Source organism: Anolis sagrei, chromosome 1 (genome assembly GCF_037176765.1).
Source record: "Anolis sagrei isolate rAnoSag1 chromosome 1, rAnoSag1.mat, whole genome shotgun sequence".
NCBI lineage: Eukaryota > Metazoa > Chordata > Lepidosauria > Squamata > Dactyloidae > Anolis > Anolis sagrei.
The window spans coordinates 233,355,416-233,382,462 of record NC_090021.1 but is presented as its reverse complement, the minus strand read 5'-3'; the positions used below and the strand labels follow the sequence as shown (position 1 = coordinate 233,382,462).

Here is a 27,047-nt window from a genome sequence, read left to right as displayed (position 1 = left end):
AAAGTGCACCTGTGTTGGAAATTCTTTGTATCCATACTTCTGCAGAAAATTCCCTGCATCTGTCCTTCTGAAACCTGTAAGATTTTACCCCACCACAAGAGTAAAGTATTTCTGAAAACTTCATCTCATTCTCCATATGCACACACACACACACACACATTCATTCATTACCAGCAGTCTCATTTTGTAAAATATCAAAATCTAAAAACGCAGAGCCCCCAAATCCCATTTGTCTCAAAAATAGCAGGCATAATAGCCTCGTAAAAGATTACAGTGCCTATAAATTTCATCCAGTTTCAACAAACAGAAAAATATATCGCTGTGTATTGATTTCCAGTGATAGTCAGGAGAAAGAACAGTGATATGGCATTGAACCGGAGTAAAATTATGAGACCTTCAAATAAACCTGGGCTGTTTACTAATTGGGCTGCTCTTCAAATTATTGATCTGTAGTCCAAACAAAATCTTGTGACCATTGAAGAACCTTAATAAGAACCCAATGCTGCTCCTACTAGGTTGTTAGCATTTGTGGCAGTTGTCAGAATTTGTTCAATACCTATTATAAGATGTGTGTATTTGACTGTTAAGGACAGAGCAGGATTAGTTAGGGAAAAACCTAGTTAAATCCTACAGCTAGCAACTACACTGAAAGAATATGTGGAATTAGAGGGAGAATACGAATCAGATTGTTAGGCATAACTGAATGCCTCAGAAGGAAGGTTCTGTTCCTCCCAATATAATATGATGTAGTTTGCAAAACAATGGATTACGGACAGAAACTCGTGTGGCTAAATAAGTTCATTTTAGGGACACAGGCGGACCTGCTCTGTGCTGGTTCTCTTCATTAGTTAAAATATAGCAATATTCTCTCTCAGAGAGGTTTTAGGCAGACAGGTCATGCAATATTAAGTAAACCTTAAAAGTACTTCCCCACCTCGGATCTCTTTAAACATCCCCAGATTCCAAAGGCAGTTCACTCAGATGAAAAGGTCAATATCCATCCTTGATCAAGAACCTTTCTAGAAAAAAAAAAGTCCTACTTGAATCATCCATCTTTGCCCAAAAGCCCAAATGTTTGTCTTCTGTTTATGGAAGCCTCTTGCAAAATAACTGCAAAACTGGGATTTGCTCTTTTCACTCTCTCAGGCCTATCCCCATCTGTCTCAAATCAAGAATTTTAGCCAGAAAATCAGGATCTGATTCGCTTACTTAAAGTCCCAGAGTGACTTAAGTTCCTTGTCTACCTTGTCTTCTTCTTTGCAATGTTCCAAAAAGGAAGAAAACACTCTGCAGCTTCTCTCAAGAAAAGCCCAATGGCACCAAGAAGTTTTGTTTTCCCCTAAAATTTATCTTTTGGGGAGTATTTCTTTACATAGCTCCTCTCACCAGCCACACTTTTCTTGCATACCTATAGAATAGAAAAAGTATTCATTTGTTGTACTTTTTGAATCTATGCTTCTATCTTCTCCCGCTGCTCTTAGGAACCCTTAAAGCTCAGATTGTTTAACCCTTTGTCTTGCAAATTTTCTCATTCCACTTACTATTTCCCTATCTGGAAACAGCTATGCTGTATTAGCTCATTATTTGTATTTCGCATGCATAACTTGTAATTTCTTTTGGAAATTCTGCATGTCCAGTTTATAGGTCTTTCATAGAAATGGCCAAAACTACCATAACACAGTATGTCTTTTATCTGAGATTCAAAAAGGTGGTTGGAATGAGATATTCATACCTGTGTTCAGCAGTTTGCGGCCTCTAGAATTGCCCAGAAAATATTCTGATATTTTCATCTCATATTAACTCTGTAAGGTTGCAATTCTGTAATTCCCAAAACCATAATTAGAATGTTTTCCTAAGTCTGTGCTATAGAAAAAAAAACACAACTGGTAGTGAGCTAAACATAAACCCAACTGTTTGGCCCTCTACAGTACAGCAGACTGAATCAATTGGAACTTGCTATGTGTTCTACTGTGTTCTATTTCTCTATAATGTTATTTTGAAATTGTTTATTTTATTTTGTTATTTCATGTATTTATTTTGATAGTATTTTTGCTTCTTGTATTTTATTTTGCTGTACTGTAAATTTTGGGCTTGGCCTCATGTTAGCCAACCTGAGACCCCTTTGGGGAGATAGTGGCGGGGTATAAATTATTATTATTATTATTATTATTATTATTATTATTATTATTATTATTTATTACATAAATCCTATTGAAGAGTCCACTGGGTGCCCTTCCGCACAGCCATATACCCCCGAATATCAAGGCAGAAAATCCCACATTATCTGAGTGTGGACTCAGATTACCCAGTTCAAAGCAGATGCTGTGGGATTTTCTGCCTTGATATTCTGGGATATAGGACTGTGTGGAAGGGTCCTCAGTGGCAGTCAGTGGTTGCCATGTCAATAACATATGAACTCTACTAGTTCACCTCAGACTTTAAAGTACCTGTATGAGGCCCCATCTACACTTCCATATAATGCCATTCCAAAAAGTAATTTAACTATATTGAATTGCATTACATGGTAGTATAGAGAGAAACCACGTGTGATAGGGAAAGCATCAGCCCTGAGGGAGCGGTACATGGGGTGATGGATTCAACTCGCTGCCCCTGTTACTTTGGCAAAGCCTGGCAAAGCATCCCGCTTCACCTGTCTCGTGTTATATGGTTGTTAGACAAATCCATATATGCTTACTTCGTCAGTTAATATGCCAGCTCTGCTCCTACCTAGAATGGAAGTCCAATCTTGAAGTTACAGTGCGTTGCAGAAGTCCAATCTAAAAAAGTAGTGCATGCACTGGTAACATCAAGATTGGACTTCGGCAACGCACTGTACATTGGGCTACCTCTGTACCAAGTTCGAAAACTCCAATTAGTTCAAAACATGCCAGCTAGATTGGTTACGGGAACATCTTGGAGTGAGCATACCACCCCTATACCAAAATCACTCCACTGGTTGCCAGTTAGTTTCCAGGCAAATTACAAAGTGCTGGTTTTGACTGCTAAAGCCCTACATGGTTTGGGTGCAAGTTACCTACAAAGATCACCTTCTCCCATATAATCTGTGCTGTATACTTAGAGATCACCTTCTCCCATATAATCTGTGCTGTATACTTAGGTTCTATGTAGGGTACTTACTCCAACCAGCCAAAATGCAACTGACAACAGTCACCTGGAGGACCTTTTCACTGGCTGTCCCAAGATTGTAGAATGGCCTGCCAAAAGAGCTTCAACTGCTAAATGAGCTGTCAAAATTCAAGATAGAGCTGAAGATCTATCTCTTCCAGCAGACCTACCCAGTCAATTTTAAACAGTGCATTTCCACTCTATTTGTATTTTAATATATGCATTTATATTTACTTTAATTCTTGCACTATATTTTAACCTATGAATTTTAACTGATGGTGTATTTAATGTATGTATTCCATGGTATGTATTTTATGGAGATACGTTTTGCTCTGCCTCGAGCTATCAAGAGAGTTGGGTGGTAACATATATTGTCTTTGTTGCTGTTATTTTAAATCCTCTGCCCTTGGACCCATATACATAGACATATAATGCAGTTTTATCAGTGTAGATTAATATAATGCAGTTCTGTTCAGAGGAGGTTTGTATTTGTCTTCCTCTGAGGCAGAGAAACTTCCCCAAAGTCATCCAGTGGATTTTCATGGGTGAGTAAGGATTTGAATCCTAGTCTCCAGTCGTAACCCAGCGGCCAAATCACTATAACACTCCTTCTTTAGAGACTTCTGTGACTCTTTAATGGGAGTCACCATATGTCAATAATGACTTGACCATAAACAACCACAAAGAACAATAAAGAAATTACAATACTGTAGCTAATGTATTGTTTTCATTTTACATTTAGTAACTCTAAACAGGGCTGGAACTCACATGACCCTCTAGATATGGTTGGATTGAAACTTGCAGCCACTTGTTATAGTTAGCAAATTTTGCATGCCTAGAACTGTTAGTATGGAGACCTACAGTCTATTGGTTTTTCCACAGCCTCTCTTATATCAGTGGCACCTGGAGCCTTTTTTTACCTTTCTGCCTCTCTGTCCTCCATCATACTTATATATCTGACCATGCACAAGCATTAGCAATTAAAGCTACTTTTTGTGTATTTCACAAAGAAGACTAAGGGCCCTTCCACACTGCCCCTTTATCATTTTATGCATTTGTTAAAGGGTTTTAATTAATATAGTTTGGGGTACAGTTTGCTGCTGGGTCCCTTGCAGAGCCTACAGTGGTTTCAATATTGCAAAACTTCAAAAGAGAGGAAAATGTTTTAAAAAATAAAGGAAAATTGTATCTCATGTTTGGATGCTCTGATGGTCCAGATCAATTTGGGAGGGGGGTGTCATGGCTTGATAGCATTCCCACAAAGGTGCTTGAGTGGGTGGTGGGACAGAGAGAGAACCCTTTCCCGTTGATTGTAGATGTTTACCAGGTTCACAGAAAAATACGGTCGTTCAGATAATCTGGGCCGGAGCCATAAAGGGCTTTGTAGGTCAAAAGCAGCACTTTGAATTGGTTGACAGCCAGTGGGGCTGTTGCAACAGAGGAGTTGTATGCTCCCTGTATCCAGTCCCAGTAAACAGTCTGGCCAACTGAAGTTTTTGAGCACTTTTCAAAGCCTCACATACAGTGCATTACAGTATTTTTAGATCTTCTTCATTTGTCTGACGTCACGGCTTTTTTGTTTTGTTTTGTATGGTGGGGCAGAGGGTTTGCCTTGATTCCATTTTCTGGTTCTGCTATTAGATTTTGCCTGTCTGTCTTAAGAGAGTGCCCCTTCAACTTCAGCTATGAATCTAGGTGTTCAGTCTTGCCAGATGTAGGACAATACACTTTCTGGCTTCTACTAGAATTATCACACATGGTAGAAACCTGAGTGAAAGATTTCTCATTTTGACAAGAAAAATTTGGAAATATCCCTGTTGAACATTTATATGTATATCTTACTATACATACATTTTGCAAATAGCCATCTTCGGCATATCATTTAACATGTGATAACCAATATTTCTGTTGTCCTTTAAAGATATCACATATCTGCAGGGCACCTGGTATAGAGCCCTTGAGAATGGATTTAATTACTTTGTTGGGTATATACAGCAAAGAATCAGAAGATTGGATCACAAGGGACATTCCACACATAAAAGAGCTCTTGTATGATTACTGCTTTGACATCAGGAGTCTCAATGTTGCCTTGATCACACAGCTGATTGAAATAAGAACTTTACAGATTTATAACGTGATTGTGTCTCATTCTTTTCCATGTGTTTTAATTCTAAATTTCATGGAAACTGCAGAAATGGAGGTGAGTCAAAGTTCTACTCATTCAGAAATCTAATTAGCCCTTTTTAGCACATACAATGGTTTCTATGTATGGGTAGAACTGAAAATATTTCATCTTTGCTGTCGATCTCTTCCAGAAAAGGTGCCTTACAATAGCATATCTGGTACATATATGCAATTTATAAGAAGTGAGTCCATTATTCTATAATTACTGAGGTGAATCAGATTTTAGCAATCTCTTTAAAATAAATTGCAAAAAGATAGACTTCTGAACTATTTTGTTGACGTGTTTGATTAAGTCTGTAAACAAATTTCAGCCAAGCCAATGTAGTGGTAGGGATGTGGTATAAGCCACTTTTTCTACTATTCGGATAATCTTCAGAATGATCTAGTCTCCCATTTGACCGCCCAATTCCACAGGAACATAGAATTTTATCTATTCCAAAGAGAAACAGAAGAAGATTGTTTCTTACTAATGTACGTATTTTTCCCAAAATATAGGTGTTTCAATAGCTCAGTCACATAGAAGCAGAAAATGGTCGAAGGAAACCACACAAGAGTGAATGAGTTTGTCCTCTTGGGATTAGTGGACAGTCCTCAAATGAAGCTGATGTTCTTTGTTGTGATATTAGCAATATATTTGGTAGCTCTGGCAGGGAATCTTGGAATTATCCTGTTAATCAGAATTGACCCTCAACTCCAGAAACCCATGTATTTCTTCCTCAGCCATTTGTCCATCTTAGATTTTGGATATTCCTCAGCTATTGCCCCTAAGATGCTGGAGAACTTTTTGGTGGAAGAGAGAACCATTTCCTACAGAGATTGTGCTGTGCAGATGTATTTCTTTGTCTTCTGTGCAAGTACTGAGTGCATACTCTTGGCCGCAATGGCATATGACCGGTATGTTGCCATCTGCAACCCTCTCTTGTACATGTTGGTGATGTCCCCAAAAATGTGTGCTCTGATGGTGGCTGGATCCTACCTTGTTGGCTTTGTGAATGCAATGACCCAGACCATCTCCACCTTTTCCCTCTCTTTTTGTAACTCCAATGTCATCAACCATTTCTTCTGTGATGTTCCCCCTTTGCTAGCTCTTTCCTGCACTGACACAAGCACCAACGAAATGGTGTTATTTGTATTTGCCACGGTTCTGGGAATATTCACATCAGCAGAAATTATGGTTTCATACATATTCATCCTCTGTGAAATCTTGCAGATCCACTCAACTAGTGGGAAGCAAAAGGCTTTTTCAACATGTGCCTCACACTTGGGGACAGTCATCATTTTTTATGGGACAACAGTTTTCATGTACCTGCGACCAAGCTCAAGCTATTCCATGGATCAGGACAAATGGGCCTCAGTGTTTTATACTGTAGTGATTCCCATGCTGAACCCATTGATCTACAGCATGAGGAACAAGGAAGTGAAAAATGCCCTGAGGAGAATCCACATTTGGGAGCTGGTCTGTTTAAGAGACATAAACAATTCATAAATACTGGCACCACAGTCATTTTATCTGAAGTGTACAACACTAGGGGCACCTCGAGATAAGTCAAATGGGTTGTGAGGTGGCTGGAGGTTTTGGTATTTGTTATTGTTGTTGTTGTTGTTTATTCTTTACACACACCCCAAACCAAGACTCAATGTAGGCTACAAAATAAAGCAAACACAACATAGCTTACACATACAGAAGATCAGAGTTAAAGTGAGATCAAACTATTAACAAACAGGTGCACAGGCAAAAACAACCAGCCAGACACAACTATACTGTGAGAACTCATGCTCTCAGACAAATATGAAAGAAAGCCCTAAAAAGTTTTAAGTTATTGGGGATCTGAAATGATCTAAAATGCATACTGTTTATGTGCCGTGTTAGGCCCAAAATGTTCAATCAAATAAGGTAGCCTGGATAGCTTTATAACCTATGTCTTAAGAACTCCATGACATAAAAACGTCTGAAATGTAATTGCTTTGAGTATCTGGGATTAGAAATAAGGGGTTTAGATTTTTGGATTTATTACTGCGTTTATTTTATATTGCACTTAAAGCTAATAGTTGCAAGATGACATCCTATAGATAAATAAACAGAGGTAAGAACATTGTTCCTCGAAAGCACCCAATGTAGACACATGTGGCTACCATGGCTGTTCACTAGTGTCCACTTTATCTTGAAACAGAGAAGACTATTTTGCTGGGACATCGATCTGAGGCACCTTCTACACAGCTGTATACAATCCACATTATCTGCTTTGAACTGGATTACGGTGTATAGCAGTGTAGACTAAGATAATCCAGTTCAAATCAGATAATGTGGATTTTCTGCTTTGATAACCTGTATTATCTGACAGTGTAGAAGGGGGCCTGGAAGACGAAAGAGGATTTCTTCATGACTAAGCAGGGAGAACCAATTCTTACTCATCAAAGCTAAGGACAACTAAAAAGCACTGAAACTTTAAACAACCTAAAGGGAGGCAGGTTATTTAAACCTGTTCTACAACAAAGTGTAGAAATGATAAGAAAAGGTATTTTTGTTTACTGATTTTTATTCTGTAGCTTCCTTTTGAGCATATGCACTTGGAGTTGAGCTGTGCTTTGTGTGTCCAAATGCTATTGCGTTGCAATGTCCTGTTGAATAGAAATGTATAACTGAGCTGTGTTTTATATGCTTTTCAACCCATTGCACTAGAAATTACTTCTGTGCAGATATATCCAGAACTGAGCTTTGCTCTGCATGCCTGGAATTTGTGGTACTGGGGCTTCTGAATAAATATGCAAAATAACTGAACTGTGTTTTGTATTCTTGATAACATGTACATGAAGGTTTATGCATGTATCTATATAGTATCAGCCCACAGCATACCCCCACTCATTTGGGCAAGCATCCTCAAACTGCAGCCCTTAATGCAGCACTCAAACAATAGCAAAAAATACATGATGGACATGTCATGTTTCACATCCAGTTTATTGGCATACATAAAAAACAGCAATATAACTCATATAACTCCGATGCAATGCTCTTGATTTCTGTCATTGAGGAAGGAGGTAGTTAATACCTTCTTGTTCAAGGATCTCTCTGGGCAGTCAGGCCCCTTCCACACATATGAATAAAATCCCACATTATCTCCTTTGAACTGGAATATATGGCAGTGTGGACTCAGATAACTCAGTTCAATGCAGATATTGTGGGATTATCTACCTTGATATTCTGGGTTATATGGCTGTGTGGAAGGGCCCTTGGTGTGGTTCACTGCTTCCAGGGCAAAATTTCATGGCCAAAAAATAGGTGTTTTTAATCATATGTGGATTCAGTTTTCCAACCAGAAGAAAGTACAAGCCATCACTCTCTTAGAAACCCCCTTGCTGGAGGTTTGGGAGAGCGATGGCTCTTCCTTTATCTCATCTGCAAAACCCTAGGGCAGTGGTTCTCAACCTGTGGGTCCCCAGATGTTTTGGCCTTCAACTGCCAGAAATCCTCACAGCTGGAAAACTGGCTGGGATTTCTGGGAATTGTAGGCCAAAATAACACAGGTTGAGAACCACTGCCCTAGGGGCACCCTTACCCTGATACCAGTAAGCTCCATCACACTACTAGCATGAGACCTTACAACCTCATGGCATGCAAAAAGAATGCTGATGGAGAATTACAAGAGTCAACCATCATCCAACTGAATCCAGCAAAAGGCAGAAAATGTTCTGTGGCTTTTCACTATGACTAAGATTAATTTCACTGCATGGAAGCAGCCTTTAACAGTCCTGACCAGCAACAAGGTGGGGTGATGGATGATGCACATACGCTGAAATGTTATCAGGAAATGTTGAACCATCTCCTGTTTTAATCACATCAAAATTAATTTTACATGCACTTTGGGATCATATGCAAATGCACGGCTTGACAGGAAATTATTACAAGGAATAAATAAAATAGGAAGACAAATGTTTTGCCTGTACAGTAACACAGCTGGGAAATTATGTCTCTCTCATTTGGTACATATGTCGCAGAGAGGTGAAGCAGAGAAAGGTGCCTTCCTCTCATTGTCTGAGCTACTAAAATCTAAGTAAGATGAAACAGGCAAAAGTGTCAAGGAAAGGGATGGTAGCAGCCGCAGAGGGAGATTGGTCTTGGGCCTCTTGCAAATGACCCTTAACATCCCTGTGAGACTACAGTCCACAAAACTGCCTCAGTAAAACAATACAGATAAAAGTTTATGGTATCACTTTGGAAAGTGTCACAAAAGCTATGATAGGGTCAATCTGTGCCATTATTTCTGACTGCTTTTTTGCAATAGAAAAAGTATTGAATAGGATCCGTCTGGATAACCCAATGATTCTTGGCACATAGCATTCTTAATAATCCTGACAAAGTTTCCCAATCTCTCCCCTTTGCTAAAAAAAAAAAAAAGATATCTTATGTGGTGTCTGTAAAATTGTGAAGATTTATTGGATGCTAATATTGTGTCTCCACTTCTGCTCAATCAGTGCATTTATTTTGAGAAATACTCAAACTGTGACCCTCCACCTGTTTTGGCCTCCAGCTCCCAGAAGCCTAGCCAGCTCGTTCAATGGTCAGGAATTCTGAGAGTTGGAGGCCCAAACAGCTTAAGGGCTGCAGTTTGAGGATGCTTGCCCAAATGAAAGCAACTTATGTGTAGGTTCCAAGCAATGCCGTGATTGCTTGGATCACTGTATCTGCAAATAAGAATAACGATGAAATAAATGCTTCAGACGTCGCATATAATTCTAGTCTCAAATATTCTGATTTTTTTAACTTGCCAACGATTGTAGGTAACTGAGTTGCTGTAAGTTTTTCGGGCTCTATGACCATGTTTCAGAAGCATTCTCTCCTGACATTTTGCCAGCATCTATGCCAGGCATCCTCAGAGGTTGTGAGGTCTGTTTTCCAACATCTGTTTGCCAGCATCTATAGCAGGCATCTTCAGAGGTTGTGAGGTCTGTTTTCTAACAGACCTCACAACCTCTGAGGATGCCTGCCATGGATGCAGGCAAAACGTCAGGAGAGAATGCTTCTGGAACATGGCCATACAGCTAAAAAAACTTACAGCAACCCAGTGATTCCAGCCATGAAAGCCTTCAACAATACAATTGTATGCAAAATAATTGTGAATAGGGAAGCTAGGATGAAACACCACATACCATCTGTTGCCTAGAAGAAAAGTCACCCTTCCAGTGACAGCGATTCTCAATAGATGTGGTTTGCAATATAAATGGCATAAATGCCCTTGGAGTTTGTAAATCACCAGTGAAATATTTGCTGTTTGTTGAAAATGAAGGGTTGGTGGACTTTTACAATAAAAACATTTGCTTCTGTATTTACAAATGTCATTTAAGGTTCTGTTCTTTTACCTTGGATTAAATCTCATTTAACTGAGTAGGGCTTAGTCCTGTGTATCTTCTACATTCTTCTATATATCACTTGAGGGGTTAGAAGAGCTTTTGCTAATGTTGTGGTTGTGGGTTTACCATAGGCAACTGATTGAGTATGTGTAAACAGGACATTGCTCTCAATAGCCTAATACAGAGGCCTGTTCCTGTGTGTCTAGGACTGCTCCTAAGCCTCTTAAGCACACACAAAAAAGCCCTTAAAATCATAATTTTAAAAGGTCCTGGCTGTGACTATGGGTAGAAGACATATATGGTCCTTATCTTGACTAACAATATTAAAGATTTCAGTAAAACCAGGGGATAATCAACCATCCCAAATGAAAATGGAGCTTCCACGTTCATATCTTGTCATAATTCCTCCATTGCTGGAGTTAACCTTCATTTATCCCAGCAGCCATTAGAAGCCTAGAGGCTGTTTCAGATAGCTGGCTGTTTTAAATTTCAAGGCTCATTAAACCTTAAATAACTACCTCCCTCAGCAGGCGAAAAGTATTTCTGGATTAATGAGAACCAAAGAGAAATATAATCAATCTTTTCAAATAAAGACACTGCTAGTGTAGAGAGCAGAGTTCCAGAGAAAATGAGTTGCCTCAAAAACAATTCTGCAATTGTGGTTTTTTTCGTATACAATCAACAATTTCGTATACAATCAATAATTGTGCAAGCCGTACATTCACCTGTAATATCAGGTGAATGATCATTTACTCCATTCAAACTGGTATCATCCACATGTCTTTGCTGAATATGAAGGTACATTTGAGAAGAGCATCAGATGGAGGAAAAAGCATATAGTCCATTGCAAAAAATGAATTGAATTATCTAATCTTTACCATACCACAACATCACTTGCTGTGCACATGGACATCACAGAGCATCTGTGAGATATTTAAATAACCTAGTTCGCTGTATGCCCTAAAATAAAGTTTCAACTTCTCTGTAAATACTTTCTATGGCATTTAATTTTATCTCTGCCTCCAAGGAACTTGGACATTTCCCCCATCTCCTCTATAGTGCTTTGTTCAAGAACACTATCTTAAACTTCAGAAAAACTAATGTATTAGAGTTTTCAGTGGGGATAATAAGGGTCCCTTCATGGTTTACAGATGCAGTCTTGAGTCTATTCACAAGAAAATGGAACACTGAATCCAATTAGGAGTTAGGACTTGAGTATGTCAAATAAATCAAGGAGGTTTGCATAAGTATTGACACACAATTATTAATGTATGAATATTGCCATTCCTCTAATCTTTGACAGTCCCTAGGGAAGACTATTCATATATTTTTAGAAAAAATTCACTAGGCTATTTCTCGGAATAGACCCCTTTTCTATAAATCCCAAGATTCTGGCTAGAATCCTGTTGGTGACTTACAGCATCAGCAGACTGGGTAAATTTAGTGTCCTAGGACACTTTCACCCCATCTAATGGATGGAGCACGACGCCGAACATCACACGATGTTGTGACTTCCTGTGTTGTGCTGGCTCCAATGGAGATAGCATGCATCCTCACCAGGAGGGCGACGCTTTCCCCATGCACGTCGCTGAGATGGAGCTACATGCGGGGCAACAGATTCACCTCGCTGCCCTTCCTTTTTCTCCTGGATGTCAGGCAAAGAGAGACACTGCCTGGCCTTTATGATGAGGCACATAGGCTGGATCTACATTGCCACATAAGCCAGTTTCAGAATGCAGATTAACTGCCTTGAACTGGATTATATGAGTCTACACTGCCATATAATTCTGTTCAATGGAGCAGTACCATCTGAAGATATGAAAATCTACCAACAGAGGGTATTTTAGGTTCCAGAAATTAGTTGCTCGATGTGGTATCTCTATTTACCATGGTCCCGGTAGCAGACACCATGGCACTCATCAACCAGAGGTTCCCAGAAGACATCACAGCTCTGTTTCACCATTGCCTTACCACCAGTTACTTTCAGTGGGACAATGAATTCTACGAACAGAAAGATGGAGTAGCTATGGGGAGCCCTCTCAGCCCGGTCATAGCTAACTTCTACATGGAACACTTTGAAGAACAAGCCCTGGAAACAGCAACCAAAAAGCCCACGATATGGTTCAGATATGTGGATGACACCTTCACCATTTGGAGCCATGGAGAAGAAGAACTCAACAGGTTCATGGACCATCTTAACAGCATCCACCCAAACATCCAGTTCACCATGGAAAAAGAAAATGAAGGAAGACTGCCTTTTCTAGATGTTCTAGTCATCCGCAAACCAGATCAACAATTGGGTCACACCGTCTACAGAAAACCCACAAACACAGATAGATATCTACATAAAAACTCCAACCATCACCCAAGTCAAAAAAGAAGCATCATTAAAGCCTTGGCAGACCGTGCAAAAAGAATCTGCGAACCCCACCTCCTCCAAGATGAACTGAACCACCTCAACTGGGCTCTCCAGGCCAATGGATACTCCACCTCAGACATCAGAAGAGCTGCAAGACCAAGAACAAACCACAAGAGTAAAGATGAAGATCCACCCAGAGGAAAAGTGTTCCTGCCATACATCAAGGGAACCACTGATCGCATAGGGAAGCTGATGAGGAAACACAACGTACAAGCAATCTACAAACCCACCAAGAAAATCCAACAAATGCTACATTCAGCAAAGGACAAGAGGGATCCTCTCACCTCTGCAGGAGTCTACCGTATACCATGCAGCTGTGGACAAGTCTACATAGGGACCACCAAACGCAGCGCCCAGACACGCATCAAGGAACATGAAAGGCACTGCAGACTACTTCAACCAGAGAAGTCAGCCATAGCAGAGCACCTGATGAACCAGCCTGGACACAGCATATTATTTGAGAACACAGAAATGCTGGACCACACCAACAACCACCATGTCAGACTACATAGAGAAGCCATTGAAATCCACAAGCATGTGGACAATTTCAACAGAAAGGAAGAGACCATGAAAATGAACAAAATCTGGCTACCAGTATTAAAAAACTCTAAAATTATAACAGCTAAACAACAGAGAGGAAAAAACCAGGCACAGATTAACACCTCCCAGCAACAGATTTTCCCAGACTCAGGCAGGCCTTCAAATGCTAATGAAGGTGATCAGCTAAACATTCACACCTAACTGCAGCAGGGAAGAGCTCCTTGCCCCACCCCAGCCATTCCACAGATATATATAAACCCATTGTCCTAATTCCAACAGACCTCACTACCTCTGAGGATGCTTGCCATAGATGCAGGCGAAACGTCAGGAGAAATGCCTCTAGAACATGGCTCTATAGCCCGAAAAAACCCACAAGAATCTAGTTGCTCTTATGTTTAAATTGATACACATTTTTACAGATGGGCTGGATTGGTGCATCTGCCATGTATAGACATGAGCCTCACATTTATGCTGAGCCTCTCATTCATTTATGCTGTGAATGGATAGATCTCAGAAATCTTCCATGACAGAAAATACTAACACCACGAATCTCATTTCAGTATAGACTCTAAAGCAATCTGAACATAGGCAAAACATTAGGATTAAATATGTAGCTATTTGCCATCACCCCCCCCCCCCCCTCTTTTCAGATCTTAACATACCAGTGGATAGAAATGTAACCTGTTGCCCTCCACTGTGGTCCCAAATGGATCACTCTTCAGCAATGTAAACTGAAATTGTGGCAGAATCGTTGCATATTGAAACAGTGAGCCAGAGGGGTAGTTTAAAACCTATGCACATTATAGGGTCCAAATTCAATTTTATGCACTTACCCCAGTGTAAAGGAAGAAATGTAATTACTATCTGTGTCTTTAATCTCAAAAGTTTTTATTTTTACAATCATATTTCAGAAGTTACATTTTTTATCAAGATGGCTTTCCCTCTCCCAAAATCTACACATATATTTATACATAAACACATGCACTTCTAAACAGTGCCTACAGTCATTGTTCCCCATTATGCTATTCTCCCCTTTTCACCCCACTGCAGTGACCTCCCATCCTTTGGGTTGAAGACATTGATATAGAAGCCTTGCCCTTCCTTCCCAGTAAAACATTTGCACATTATTCCCTATAGCAGGAAAATCATCATCTAAAATTACAACAAAAAAAATCCAAGAAAGACCATATTATGCAGCCTATTCTAAAATGTTTCCCTTCTTCCTAAAGTTCAGATAGTTCCCATTCCTTAACACTCTCTTTTTCCTCCCTATTCATCATAGCCAATGTATCAACATTCCTCATTCTAAAAACATTCACTATCCATTTTCTTTTTTTACTTTTCTCCCCATGCCCCCCCTCCCCCCACCACAGGTCTCTGTTCCTTTGCCTTCTTCCCCTCCCTTCTCTAATGTTTCATCCTCGTCTCTTCTTGCATTTAGTGGTTAATCTAGTTTCTTCTTCAAAGCTCTCATCACCAAGTCTAATTTCCCTATATAAAGTGTAAAGATATGTCTCTATACTCTTGATCCAAGTCCTCCTCCAGATCCACCTCCCCTCTTCCCATGAAAGTTTCCAAAGTGCGGGCCTTCCATTTATATATACAGTAGAGTCTCGCTTATCCAACCTTCGCTCATCCAATGCTCTGTATTATACAATGCAGTCTGTCTCCCGCCTAGATCCACAGCTATTTCAATACATTGTGATGTTTTGGTGCTAAATTCGTAAATACAGTAATTACTACATAACGTTACCATGTATTGAACTGCTTTTTTGTCGATTTTTTTAAAAACATGATGTTTGGTACTTAATTTCTAAAATCATAGTGTAATTTGACATTTAATAGGCTTTTCCTTAATCCCTCCTTATTTTCCCACTTTTTTGCTTATCCAGCGTTCTGCCGGCCCATTTATGTTGGATAAGTGAGACACTACTGTGTTTTCATCTGTTCCTTTATGCCATCAAATTCCAAGCTTAGCTTTCCTTCTCTTACTTTCTCTGGTACATCGATAAGATGTTATCTTTTTTTCTGTTTCTCCAAAATTTTCTTCCAGTGTTACTGTTCTTCCCACACGCACTTGTACTTCATAGCAGTTCTCATCTGGGTAAATTATTCTTTCAGGAAAAAAAACCTACAACAACCCACTCTTTCAGTTCTGTTATAACTTCATCCTTAATTTTTACTAAAATCTGGATGAACCAATCTCTCATTGCTTGAATCTCTGCCAGAATATGCCAGGACCTTTCACTGCCCATGTAGATTCAACATGGGGTGATTGGGGTGTAAAACACAAAGACTCTTTTGTAGTATCCATTGGCAAGCTTGAGTTGGGTTGGAAATATATGAAGAGGATGGTGCCATAGAATAGGCCAAAGTTGTCAAGTGAGAGGCACAAGTGGAGAATGCTTTGAGCCTTCCTCTTGAGGATGGCATCCTGAAAATGGTAATGATTATGACAGCATAGGTAGTAGGAATGGTCAGAATGTTGAACCCTTCAACCAAGGTGCCAAAAGTGAACAACAGTAGCTCACTGCGGGATGTGTCTGAACAGACTAGGGCCATCAGGGCAGTGAGATCACATAAGAAGTGGTTGACAGGATTCCTGCCACAATAAGATAATCTCAGAGATGTGTAGGTATGTATGAAGGAGCTCACAACTCCACCAATGTAAGCCCCAGGGAGCAGCCAGATACAGCACGGCTTTGACATGATGACAGTGTAGGGCAATGGTTTGTAAATGGCCACATCGCAATCAATAGCCATGACAGCCAAACTACAGGTTTCTACATCTGTAAAAGTACAAAACATGAAGAACTGGACCATGCACCCACTATAACAGATGGCATTCCTCTCCCTCAGGAAGTTCAACATCATCTTGGGGGCAACAGTTGGGGTAATGCATGCATCCATAAATGAAAAGTGTCTCAAAAAAGAAGTACATAGGGGTCTGGAGCTGAGGACTGTACCTGATCAACACAACCATTTCCAGATTCACAATAAGTTTAAAAGGCAATTTAGGCTATATATGAATATCTCATTTGAGAAGATATACCAGGTTAAGGAGAAAATATGTCTTTTCAGAAAAAGAGAATGTGTCTGTGCAGAAAGAGAATATACTTTCTATTCTTCTATCTCTTCTCACTTTTGATCCTCCAAGCATTTAAAACTTCAGCTCCCAGAATCCATGACCATTGGCTATGCAACTTGGAGCTTCTAGTACTTGAAGTCCAACATTCATGAAGAAACAAAGTTAAGGACCACTGCTTTAGTCTAAACATTGGAGAATGTCAATGTTAAGAACAGAAACTCTTTCCCCCTTCTCAGGTCACTGTTAATAGAAAATAGAGTAACCAACTCATTTACCAAAACATTAGCAAGCAATTTTTCATACTGGTACTAAATAGACTTCAATTACAGGGTTCCCCATCAATCCCAGCAGTAAGCAAAATATTAGGTTCCCCCCCCCCCCCCGGGAAAAGTGCTACAAACCCTGGAATTCATTGGTGGTCTCACATCCAAGTATTAACAAGGACTAATCCTGCTTACCTACCAAGATTAGATGGGATCGGATGCCTTTAGAGTATTCAGGACTATACACTACACTATCAATTAATATTATTCCAACAATCAACTTCAGTAAGTGATTATGGTTGCTAGAATTACATGGTAAGGAGTAAGCATCAGTAAATAAAAGAATAACTTCACATAGTACAGAGTTAAAATGGTAGAACTGACTTTCACAAGATGGAATTATTACTGTCAACTTTGACATCTTTAAAGGGAAATTGAATTGCATGAAACCATGAATAATGGGGCACCAATGGCTACTAGTTGAGATGTCTATGTATCAATACCAGAGACATTATATCAGCCACTGGAGAACACATGGAGAAGGGTTGTATTGCATTCATATGCTACTGGTGAACTTTCCATAGGAAACTGGTTAGTCCCAGTCTGCAATAATTAAGCCTTTGGTCTGATCACCTGTTAATTGTGATTAAATTAAAATCTCTATTTAGTTATAAAGCTCAGCAAGCAGCATTAGGAAAACTACCTTATATCACAGATTGAGGCGTTCCCGTAAAGTCATGTGATATATAAATATATTAAAGAAAAAGAAGGACAACAAAACAAATCAATGGGATGCCAAGTTATTTTTTGCATCTTTCTTCTGTCCTACACAGGAATAAATTGCCTACATAAATATGAGATTGCAGCTCAGGCTTTTATTAACCCTCTACCAGCATGTTAAAGAATCTAGTGGTAGTTTTATTAAGACGCAGCACAAAGAATTGGGAATACAATTATTTTCCAGATATTTTGAGTATTCAGTTGAGTATTCAGACCAAAGATAGAGGGTAAGGTCGCAATAAAACATAGTAAGTTATGATCCCCCTTCTAATGAAAAGTCAGAAACAGAAGATTTACTTTTTAGGAGAATGCATTGCTTTAATTGACTCTGGATGCTTTACGTTTGTTTTTACAAAAACAGCAGTGTTTAGCACTAGCTTTTAGGTCTTGGGTAAGGATCCCCAAAGGTTTTGAAACATGTTTCACCCAGAAGAGAAAAAAGGGAACAATTAATGATTATTCAAAGTTGTGAAGTAAAAAAACATTTGTATGTCATACAGTCTCTCCAGGAAGTGTTGAAATACCATATTTCTCAATGTTTCCCTTGGGACCTTACAGACATTCGTTCTTACTTTAATTATAACATTTTATATTAGACATGTGGTTGTACAATGTAGACTCTAGTATTTGACATAAGATACCACTTCAACAAGCAATCAAATCCAAACAAATTATTCCATCCACGTGAAACCTGATGTGGAAAAGGCCAGAGGTGAGGATACTAATAGCAAGTCTAAATTGGTTTGAATATCTGAAACTGCCTAAAATGTTGCCATAGCAGGGCTAGCCATACTATTAAGTAGAGTGAGGTGGTTGCCTTCGGCAGTAAATTTTGGGTATCATTAGGAGATGGAAAATTGTGACTCACTGAATGTATTATTCACTCTTAGGGATGGGGAGGGATACTTGAGGGAGTTTTCTGTCTGGTGTGCCAAAATAACTCTCCTGGCTTTCAGTACAATGCTATAGAAACAAAGGGGAAAGTATCAGGTGCTAAAAGCGGAGTACCAGTAATAAAAAGGGGCTAAATTAATCAATATTGTTTAACCACATTAAAATCAGATTTCAAAAACACATCAACTAATGATGCGATAGTAAACATGTATGAAATGGACTGTATGTACTAAATAATAACAACATACTGACACTTGCCTCTAAACAGAGATAGGAAAGAACACAATGTGAGAGAAAACATTTTGCAAGAAACTTAAAAATGTAATATTCTGTAATGGTATTAGGGTAAATATCTGGTAACAAGGATTCATTGGAACACAATCCAGGTCTGCAGAATTCATTAATACACAGTATCATTCATTCATACACAATCACTCATGGCCAAGTATGATTGTCTTCCAGAGGCAATGGATTCGTAAATAATTGTGAAGACCTATTCTGGATCTTTCACAATGAGGATATAGATTTCCAAGTGAAAGGCAACCACAATAAGGATTTGTTTGGTGTACCAAGGAACACTTTATTCATGAAAGTATTACTTTAAGCCATGAGTTCAGAAATAGAGGCTATCCTAAAATGTCATAAGAAATGGATTAATAATTAATAAATGGATTGGCCCACCTTACTTAAAGAATGCCCTAAACCTATAAACAAATCAAATTATTTGGACAAAAGAATTATCACACTACTCCAAACACATTACCCAAAATATCAAAAAAAAAATACTGGCATCTTCTCCAAGATATTCCAGGTTGTGAAAAATTGTCCATCTTCAGCAATAGACATACCAAAAATATAAGATATTTTTTTAATCCACACAGATTTAATCACTCCCACCATTTCACCTAAACGTACTTTGAGAGGTCACTACCCCTGTGGAAACTGTAAATGCTGTGCACAATCTTGGAAGACTAAGGAGATACACAACTATAGGAACAAAGTGGGCACTACACTTAAACATTTTTCCACTTGTAATAGCAGCAATGTCATTTACCTCTTGACATGTGACTGTGATCTGTGGTATATCGGAAAGACCACCAGACCACACCTGAAATATTGTGTCCAATTCTGGGCACCACAATTCAAGAGAGATATTGACAAGCTGGAATGTGTCCAGAGGAGGGTGACTAAAATGATCAAGGGTCTGGAGAACAAGCCCTATGAGGAGCGGCTTAAGGAGCTAGGCATGTTTAGCGTGAAGAAGAGAAGGCTGAGAGGAGATATGATAGCCATGTATAAATATGTGAGAGGAAGCCACCGGGAGGAGGGAGCAAGCTTGTTTTCTGCTTCCTTGGAGACTAGGACGCGGAACAATGGCTTCAAACTACAAGAAAGGAGATTCCATCTGAACATTAGGAAGAACTTCCTGACTGTGAGAGCCATTCAGCAGTGAAACTCTCTGCCCCGGAGCGTGGTGGAGGCTCCTTCTTTGGAAGCTTTTAAACAGAGGCTGGATGGCCATCTGTCAGGGGTGATTTGAATGCAATACACCTGCTTCTTAGCAAGGGGTTGGACTGGATGGCCCATGAGGTCTCTTCCAACTCTTTGATTCTATGATTCTATGATTCTACCTCTGAGAATTAGAATCTCTGAACATAAATCTAGAATCAAATGTCTATCTACCAAGTCCCTTCTATATTCTCACTTTACACAATTCAAACATTCATCTAACTCTTTTAAATTTTGTACTCTGGAATGTATCACTCCAAAACCCCACATGGACTTGGAAAAACTATTATCCCAAAGGGAAATGTACTAGATCTTGGAAGTTCAAAACCTTTTCCCCTCAGGGACTTAATGAGTCACTTAATTTTAGCTGTTCCCTTTAAGTTTCTAAATAATCCTTATAAACCTGAGGGTGAAGCTTTAGGATTACTCGCAGTTGGAATTACTACAAGCAGAGTCATTTCTTATAAAGCTATCAGACACTGTGATTATATGTTTGTTATATGGGTTATCTCTGCTTTTGTTTTAGATATGAATCTAGAGTCACTGTGCATATCAATTCCTGAAGAAGGGGATCTTTCCCCTGAAACAGGGTACAAAAAATACCTGGGCACCCCTGTTGATGCCATTTGGATTTTGCCTGCGAAGACGTTTTTGAGAGCAGTTCCATTATCACTGGACCTTACTTGGATTTTGATGCTAATGGGACATTCCTTTGGACTTCATGACTCAGTGTCTGTTTACTTTGAAAGGTTTCTTCATTGAACACATATCCATGAAGCATATATATATAGGGATCTATCAGTCTCAGAACTGTTATGTTTGAGAGCGATTTCTCCTTTTCACTTTGCTTTATGCCACTGTATTGAGCTGTATATTGGGAATTTTTATAAAATTATATACTATATGCTCTTTTGATATTATACTTTCTCCATACATAGATTGCTTTGTGTTTGTTCTGAGGTTAAAGAGCTTGCAATCTGTCCAATATATGATTTCCACATTGGTGAGAAACTTCCCATCAATAAGCTATAAAATCATAGTAATGAAAGTAGAAAATAAGGTTAAGGCAATAACGCTTCACTGTTTAATATTTGATTCCACTTTAAATGGGTCACTTTGGGAGCTATTGCTGTCCAAGATTATTACTGCCATGTCATTGAGGAGCCACAGGATGTTCACAAATTTATCAGGGCATCTGATTTTTAGGAGATCAGCCAGAGAGCATTTCGATTCACATGTCAAAGGCTTTTGCAAGGTCAATGAATGCCATATACAAAGGTTGATTCTGTTCCCTGCATTTTTCTTAGAGCTGTTGTGAGGTCAAAATAATATCTACTATTCCTCAGGGCAGGCGAGGGGACATTCTGGGATTCAGGGAGGACCTTCCAGCAGGGCACCCAAACACAAAAGAAAATCACCCAGAAAAGCCTTTAAAAGAAAAATAACTTGCCTGGCATCTCCCTGCTGCCTGCCCTCTCCTGGTACGTAGAAATGATGTGCCAGGAGAAGGGGGGCAAAAGTAATTTTCCTCCTCCTCCCCCCCCTTCATCCTTTCCTGGCAAATAAATCCCAATAATGGGGAAGCAATGGCCCCATTTACACTGCCATATAAAATCCAGATTATCTACTTTGAATAGCAGTATAGACTCATATAATCACGTTCAAAGCAGATAATATGAATTATATGGCAGTGTAGAAGGGCCTCAAGAAACAACCATGTCTAATACTGAGTAGGAGAGCTAAGCCTTGCCCTGAAATGATCTCGCAAAGTTGTACCATCAGGACTCCTATGAAGCTGAGTCTCTTTAGAAAGAATAAGGGATATATTCCAGAATATCAAGGCAGGAAATCCCATATTATCTGAGTGTGGACTCAGATAACCCAGTTCAACGCAGATATTGTGGGATTTTCTTCTTTGATATTCTGGGATATAGGGCTGTGTGGAAGGGCCCTAATTCAGAAGTGCTAATCAAGGTGACCAATTGAAACATCAACACCTACCTCAAACAGACAAGAGTTCTTTCTCCCACCCTGGACATTCCACAGATATATAAACCCCTTTTTCCTAATTTCCAACAGACCCCTCAACCCCTGAGGATGCCTGCCATAGATGCAGGTGCAATGTCAGGAGAGAATGCTTCTAGAACATGGCCATACAGCCTGGAAAACTCACAACAACTCAGTGATTCCAGCCATGAAAGCCTTCAACAATAAATTCAGAAGTGCATTAAATTATCAATTACTAAAACCCTTCTACACTGCCCCTAAATCCCAGCATCTGGTCCCAGATTATCTTCTTATCCCAGATTATTTACCAACAATCTGGGATCAGTTCCTGGGAAATAGGACAGTGTAGAAGGAGCTTAAGGAAAAATAAGACACTGAATGTCGTTGAGCTCTCCTGGTACAGAAAAGACTGACTGCAATCTAACCTGTTCACAATTGCTTAGGAGTAACCTACACTGAATACATGGTGGATACTTCTAAGTAATACCTTGTGCTTGTGAGAATTTTCATATTTAAGGATGTTTCAGTTATCATGGAAAGGAAAAGTAACATCTCCTCCCCCTAGAAGTAAACAAAATTAATAACGTGCCTTCCAATGTTGATCTTTCTACCATCACCACCACCACAGAAACAGTTTCAGGATTCTGTCTCCTCTATTTGACATCCCCCCAAGCTTCTACTGCTTCTTCCCATGTTGTGGAAAGCATTCCCAGAATCATAGAATCATTGAGTTGGAAGAGACGTTGTGGACCATCCAGTCCAACCCACTGCCAAGAAGCAGGAAAATCGCATTCATCTACTTGTCCTAATACCTGGTTAGTGCTGCATGGATAGTACCCGGGAACTGAGTCCTCCATTCAGCAACAATTACACACCACACTGGGAGGCCACATCCCACAGTGACAATAAGCCATACATTGGGAGGGTTGCATAACTATTAGCTTTGTGTGTGTGTGTGTGTTGCCAAAACTGATATAACATCACATTTAAAAATGTTTCTTTATAACCAGCTTTTAATTATACCCAAGGGATGATCCTCAGCAGTTTTAGAATATATGTTTATTTAAACATTTTCTTGGAGCATTTCAAGGCAAGGCCTCCCTGAGGCTGACCACCAAATAATTAGTTCAGATAATAAAATATAAATACATTTAATAAAATATTTAAAATAATCCCAACAGGCTTTTTTTTTAAAAAGGGAAGAAAGAAAACTCTCAGTATAAAGGGAGGAATTTAATCCATTTGATAACACCAACTGGAACATACTCACCAAATCAATCGGAATTGCATAAGGGACTATGAGACTATGAGGAGGGGCGAACTGATAATCTAGAAAGTGATAGAGAGGAGAGGAAGAGGTTACGGTTTGCTTGCTGCTGCCGCCTTCACTCTCTGCTTCACTAGTGCAGCGGTTCTCAAACTGTGCTCTGTTGTATTCTTAGGGCTCTGCAAAGCACAGTCAGGGGCTACATGCACCTTCTGCTCCCTCCTGCATATGAAGGGCAGCCCCAGCCTGGGCGGCCCTGCCTCCCGTGGAGCCTGGAGAGCCCCCACCTCTGCCTTGCATTGTAGAATGGGGTAGGACTGGATGGCCCTGGGGCTGCTCTTGCTGATGTTGTTGTTTTATTACAAAGGCTGGGTGGCCACCTACTGGGGGTGCTTTACCTGTGTTTTTCCTTCATGGCAAAAGGGGGCCAGACTAGATGGTCTCTGGGATTTATTTATTATTATTTATTTACAGTATTTATATTCCACCCTTCTCACCCCACAGGGGACTCAGGGCAGATTACAATGTACATATACATGGCAAACATTCAATGCCATAGACACACAACATATATAGAAAGACACACAGAGGCTATTTAAATTTCCAGTTTTCATGAGGGCATTCTGGCCATCAGGGGAGCTGTCACTTCACTGTCCATTTGAGATACTGATGGAGTACTTCCTCATTCTTTGCTTGCTTGCTTGCTTGCTTGCTTGCTTGCTGGAGAGTTTATGGTATCGTAAATTAGTTAAATTAGCCTTCCCGCATAAGCAGTACCTAAATTTCCTACTTGACAGATGCAACTGTCTTTTGGGTTGCAAAGGTCGACAGCAAGCTACACACAATGGTTGGAAGCTCACTCCAACCTGGGCTGGCTTCGATCTCATGACCTTTTGGTCAGTAGTGATCTTAATGCAGCTGACTCCCAGCCAGCTGCGCCTCAGTCCCAGTTTCTGCTATTATTGTTATTATTATTACAATGGCCGGATGGCCAACTGTTGGGGTGCTATGGTTGTGCTTTTCCTGCATGGGGATTGGACTGAATGGCCTTCCACTGAAATACTGTTAAGTTTATGTTGATTAAAATTGTTCTTCATTTTAAATATTGTATTTTATTTTATTTTATTTTTGCACTGCGTGAATTAGTTCACACAAACATTCTCCATCCGTCACTGGCCCGGCCAATGCCTGAGAGATAGATAGATAGATAGATAGATAGATAGATGGATGGATGGATGGATGGATGGATAGATGGATAGATAGATAGATAGATAGATAGATAGATAGATAGATAGATTTATTGGGACTCCACGAGCAACTTTTGCTTCAAAAAGGGTTAGACGGCTGAAAAAGTTTGAGAACCCCTGCACTAGTGAGACTCTACATTTTGCAGGCATGAGCATCTAAACTCAGCAGCTACTACCACAGTTGTCTTGGCATCTGGGGTTAAAAAACACTTGTGGGGTGGGGGCTCTGCTATGCAGCAATGGAGCAGCGGGGGGAGGGACCTCTGAAACCACCTAGAAGCTGTAGGGAGAAAAAAGGTTTCTCTTTGCTTGCTCCTGTCTTAAATCTCTGCTTCATTAATTGGATCCAATATGATCTTCATCCTTATATAGCAGTGGCAGCTAGGACCCTTCGTTTGAACTTGAAAATAACTATCCAATGTGCTGAATACAACTCCCAAAATAGATTCAGCACTGTGAATTGCACTATTAAGCTTCATATTAAGATCCAGAGCCAATTCAGCTCTCTCCTCTTGGAAGATAGGAGCCACCAGCAATCATTGGTGGAATCTGTTTCTGCCCCCACTCTGACACATTTACCTTTGCTGTCCAGTAGCCTGTTCCACTGTCCCTTCATGATTGCCATCTGTCCTATATTGTCTTCTGAAGCAAGGTGTGCTATGGATCTAATAAAAAATATTTCAATTTGATCTTGGAGTGGAGATTTTAAAAACAAAGATGGGGGCTCTAAAATATAGTTGGTGGGCTTATTATCCTCTGCCGAAAGATTATCTGCAGAAACTATAAAACAGGATTGATGATTCGTTTGTTCTACAAGAAGCCTATTACTGTTTCTGAAACTTCTATTATGTGCCTCCAGTTAAAGGAAATTGCCATATTTCTGCCAAATTATCCAGTGAATAGGGAGCAATGCAATTCTATTGCTATATTCTCATTGTAGCTATAATGCTTGTATAAATAGAACATCTTCCCAAGTTTCATTTGAAAGGAGGATACTGAAATTGTCAAAAACTAATTCTAGAAACTTACTAAAAATATAACAATACTAATAATAATAATAATAATAATAATAATAAGCCAGTAAAGGTAATAATAATAATAACAGTAATAGTAATAGTAACAACAACAACAACAACAACAACAAGCCAGTAATGGTGGTGCCAGTAGTGATCGGCACACTGGGTGCAGTGCCTAAAGACCTTGGCCTGCACTTAAACACAATTGGCACTGACAAAATTACCATCTGCAAGCTGCAGAAGGCCACCTTACTGGGATCTGCATGTATTATTCGCCGATATATCACACAGTCCTAGACACTTGGGAAGTGTCTGATGTGTGCTCCAATACAACAGCCAGCAGAGTGATCTTGTCTGCTGTGGACTCATCTTGTTGTGTTTCAGATAACAACAACAGCTTTATTTGTATTCTATTCTATCTCCCCAAGGGGACTCAGGGCAGATTCCAACAAACAAAAACTACAGAGCAGGCATGTAGTGGGGGGGGGGGGTTGAGGGGCTTCAGCCCCCCCCCCCCCTGAAATTCTCATGGTGGTCCGCAAGAAGGCCTTACTGGTACATTATTTAAACTGTTATGTTTATTCAAATCATGATCTGATCACCATGCTCAATATATCCCATATGCATGGGGGTATTGGGGTAACGATACAAAAGGTTTGCTAGGGTAGACCCTCTTTCACTCAGACTCAGCCCCCCCCCCCGAACCAAACTCAGCCCCCCCTCCAAAAAAAACCAAAACCCTGGCTACGGGCCTGCTACAGAGGCAAACATTCAATGCTTCTCCACAAGTGCAAACATGAATACATTAGCGGTCCACCCGATCCCAAAGTAAACCAACATCAAACAACCAATTATTAAATAAAACATAAAAATGACGCAACCAATTATGCGATAAAATTTGTTGTTGTTTATTCGTTGAGTCACTTCCAACTCTTTGTAATGTTATGGACCAGCCCACGCCAAAGCTCCCTGTCAGCTGTCACCACCCCCAGCTCCTTCAAAGTCAAGCCAGTCACTTCACGGATACCATCCATCTTGCCCTTGGTTGGCCCTTCTTCCTTTTTCCTTCCATTTTCCCCAGCATCATTGTCTTCTCCAAGCTTTCCTGTCTTCTCATGATGTGGCCAAATTACTTCATCTTTGCATCTACTATCCTTCCCTGCAATGAGTAGTCAGGCTTTATTTCCTGGAGTATGGACTGGTTGGATCTTCTCGCAGTCCAAGGCACTCTCAGAACTTTCCTCCAACACCACAGTTCAAAAGCATCTATCTTCCTTCGCTCAGCCTTCCCTAAGGTCCAGCTCTCACATCTGTAGGTTACTATGGAGAATACAATTGCTTTAACTATGCGGATCTTCGTT

The 27,047-nt window shown here is 39.9% G+C and overlaps 1 protein-coding gene across 1 annotated transcript; it reads left to right on the top strand.

The window, feature by feature from the left end:
* The first annotated feature begins 5,836 nt into the window (after positions 1–5,836).
* On the top strand, positions 5,837–10,970 carry LOC132773124 (olfactory receptor 5AR1-like). Its single transcript, XM_060772105.2, has 2 exons — positions 5,837–6,747; positions 10,934–10,970. The coding sequence occupies exons 1-2, from the start codon at positions 5,840–5,842 to the stop codon at positions 10,968–10,970; spliced, it is 945 nt and encodes a 314-aa protein (XP_060628088.2). The 5' UTR covers positions 5,837–5,839.
* Positions 10,971–27,047: the final 16,077 nt, after the last annotated feature.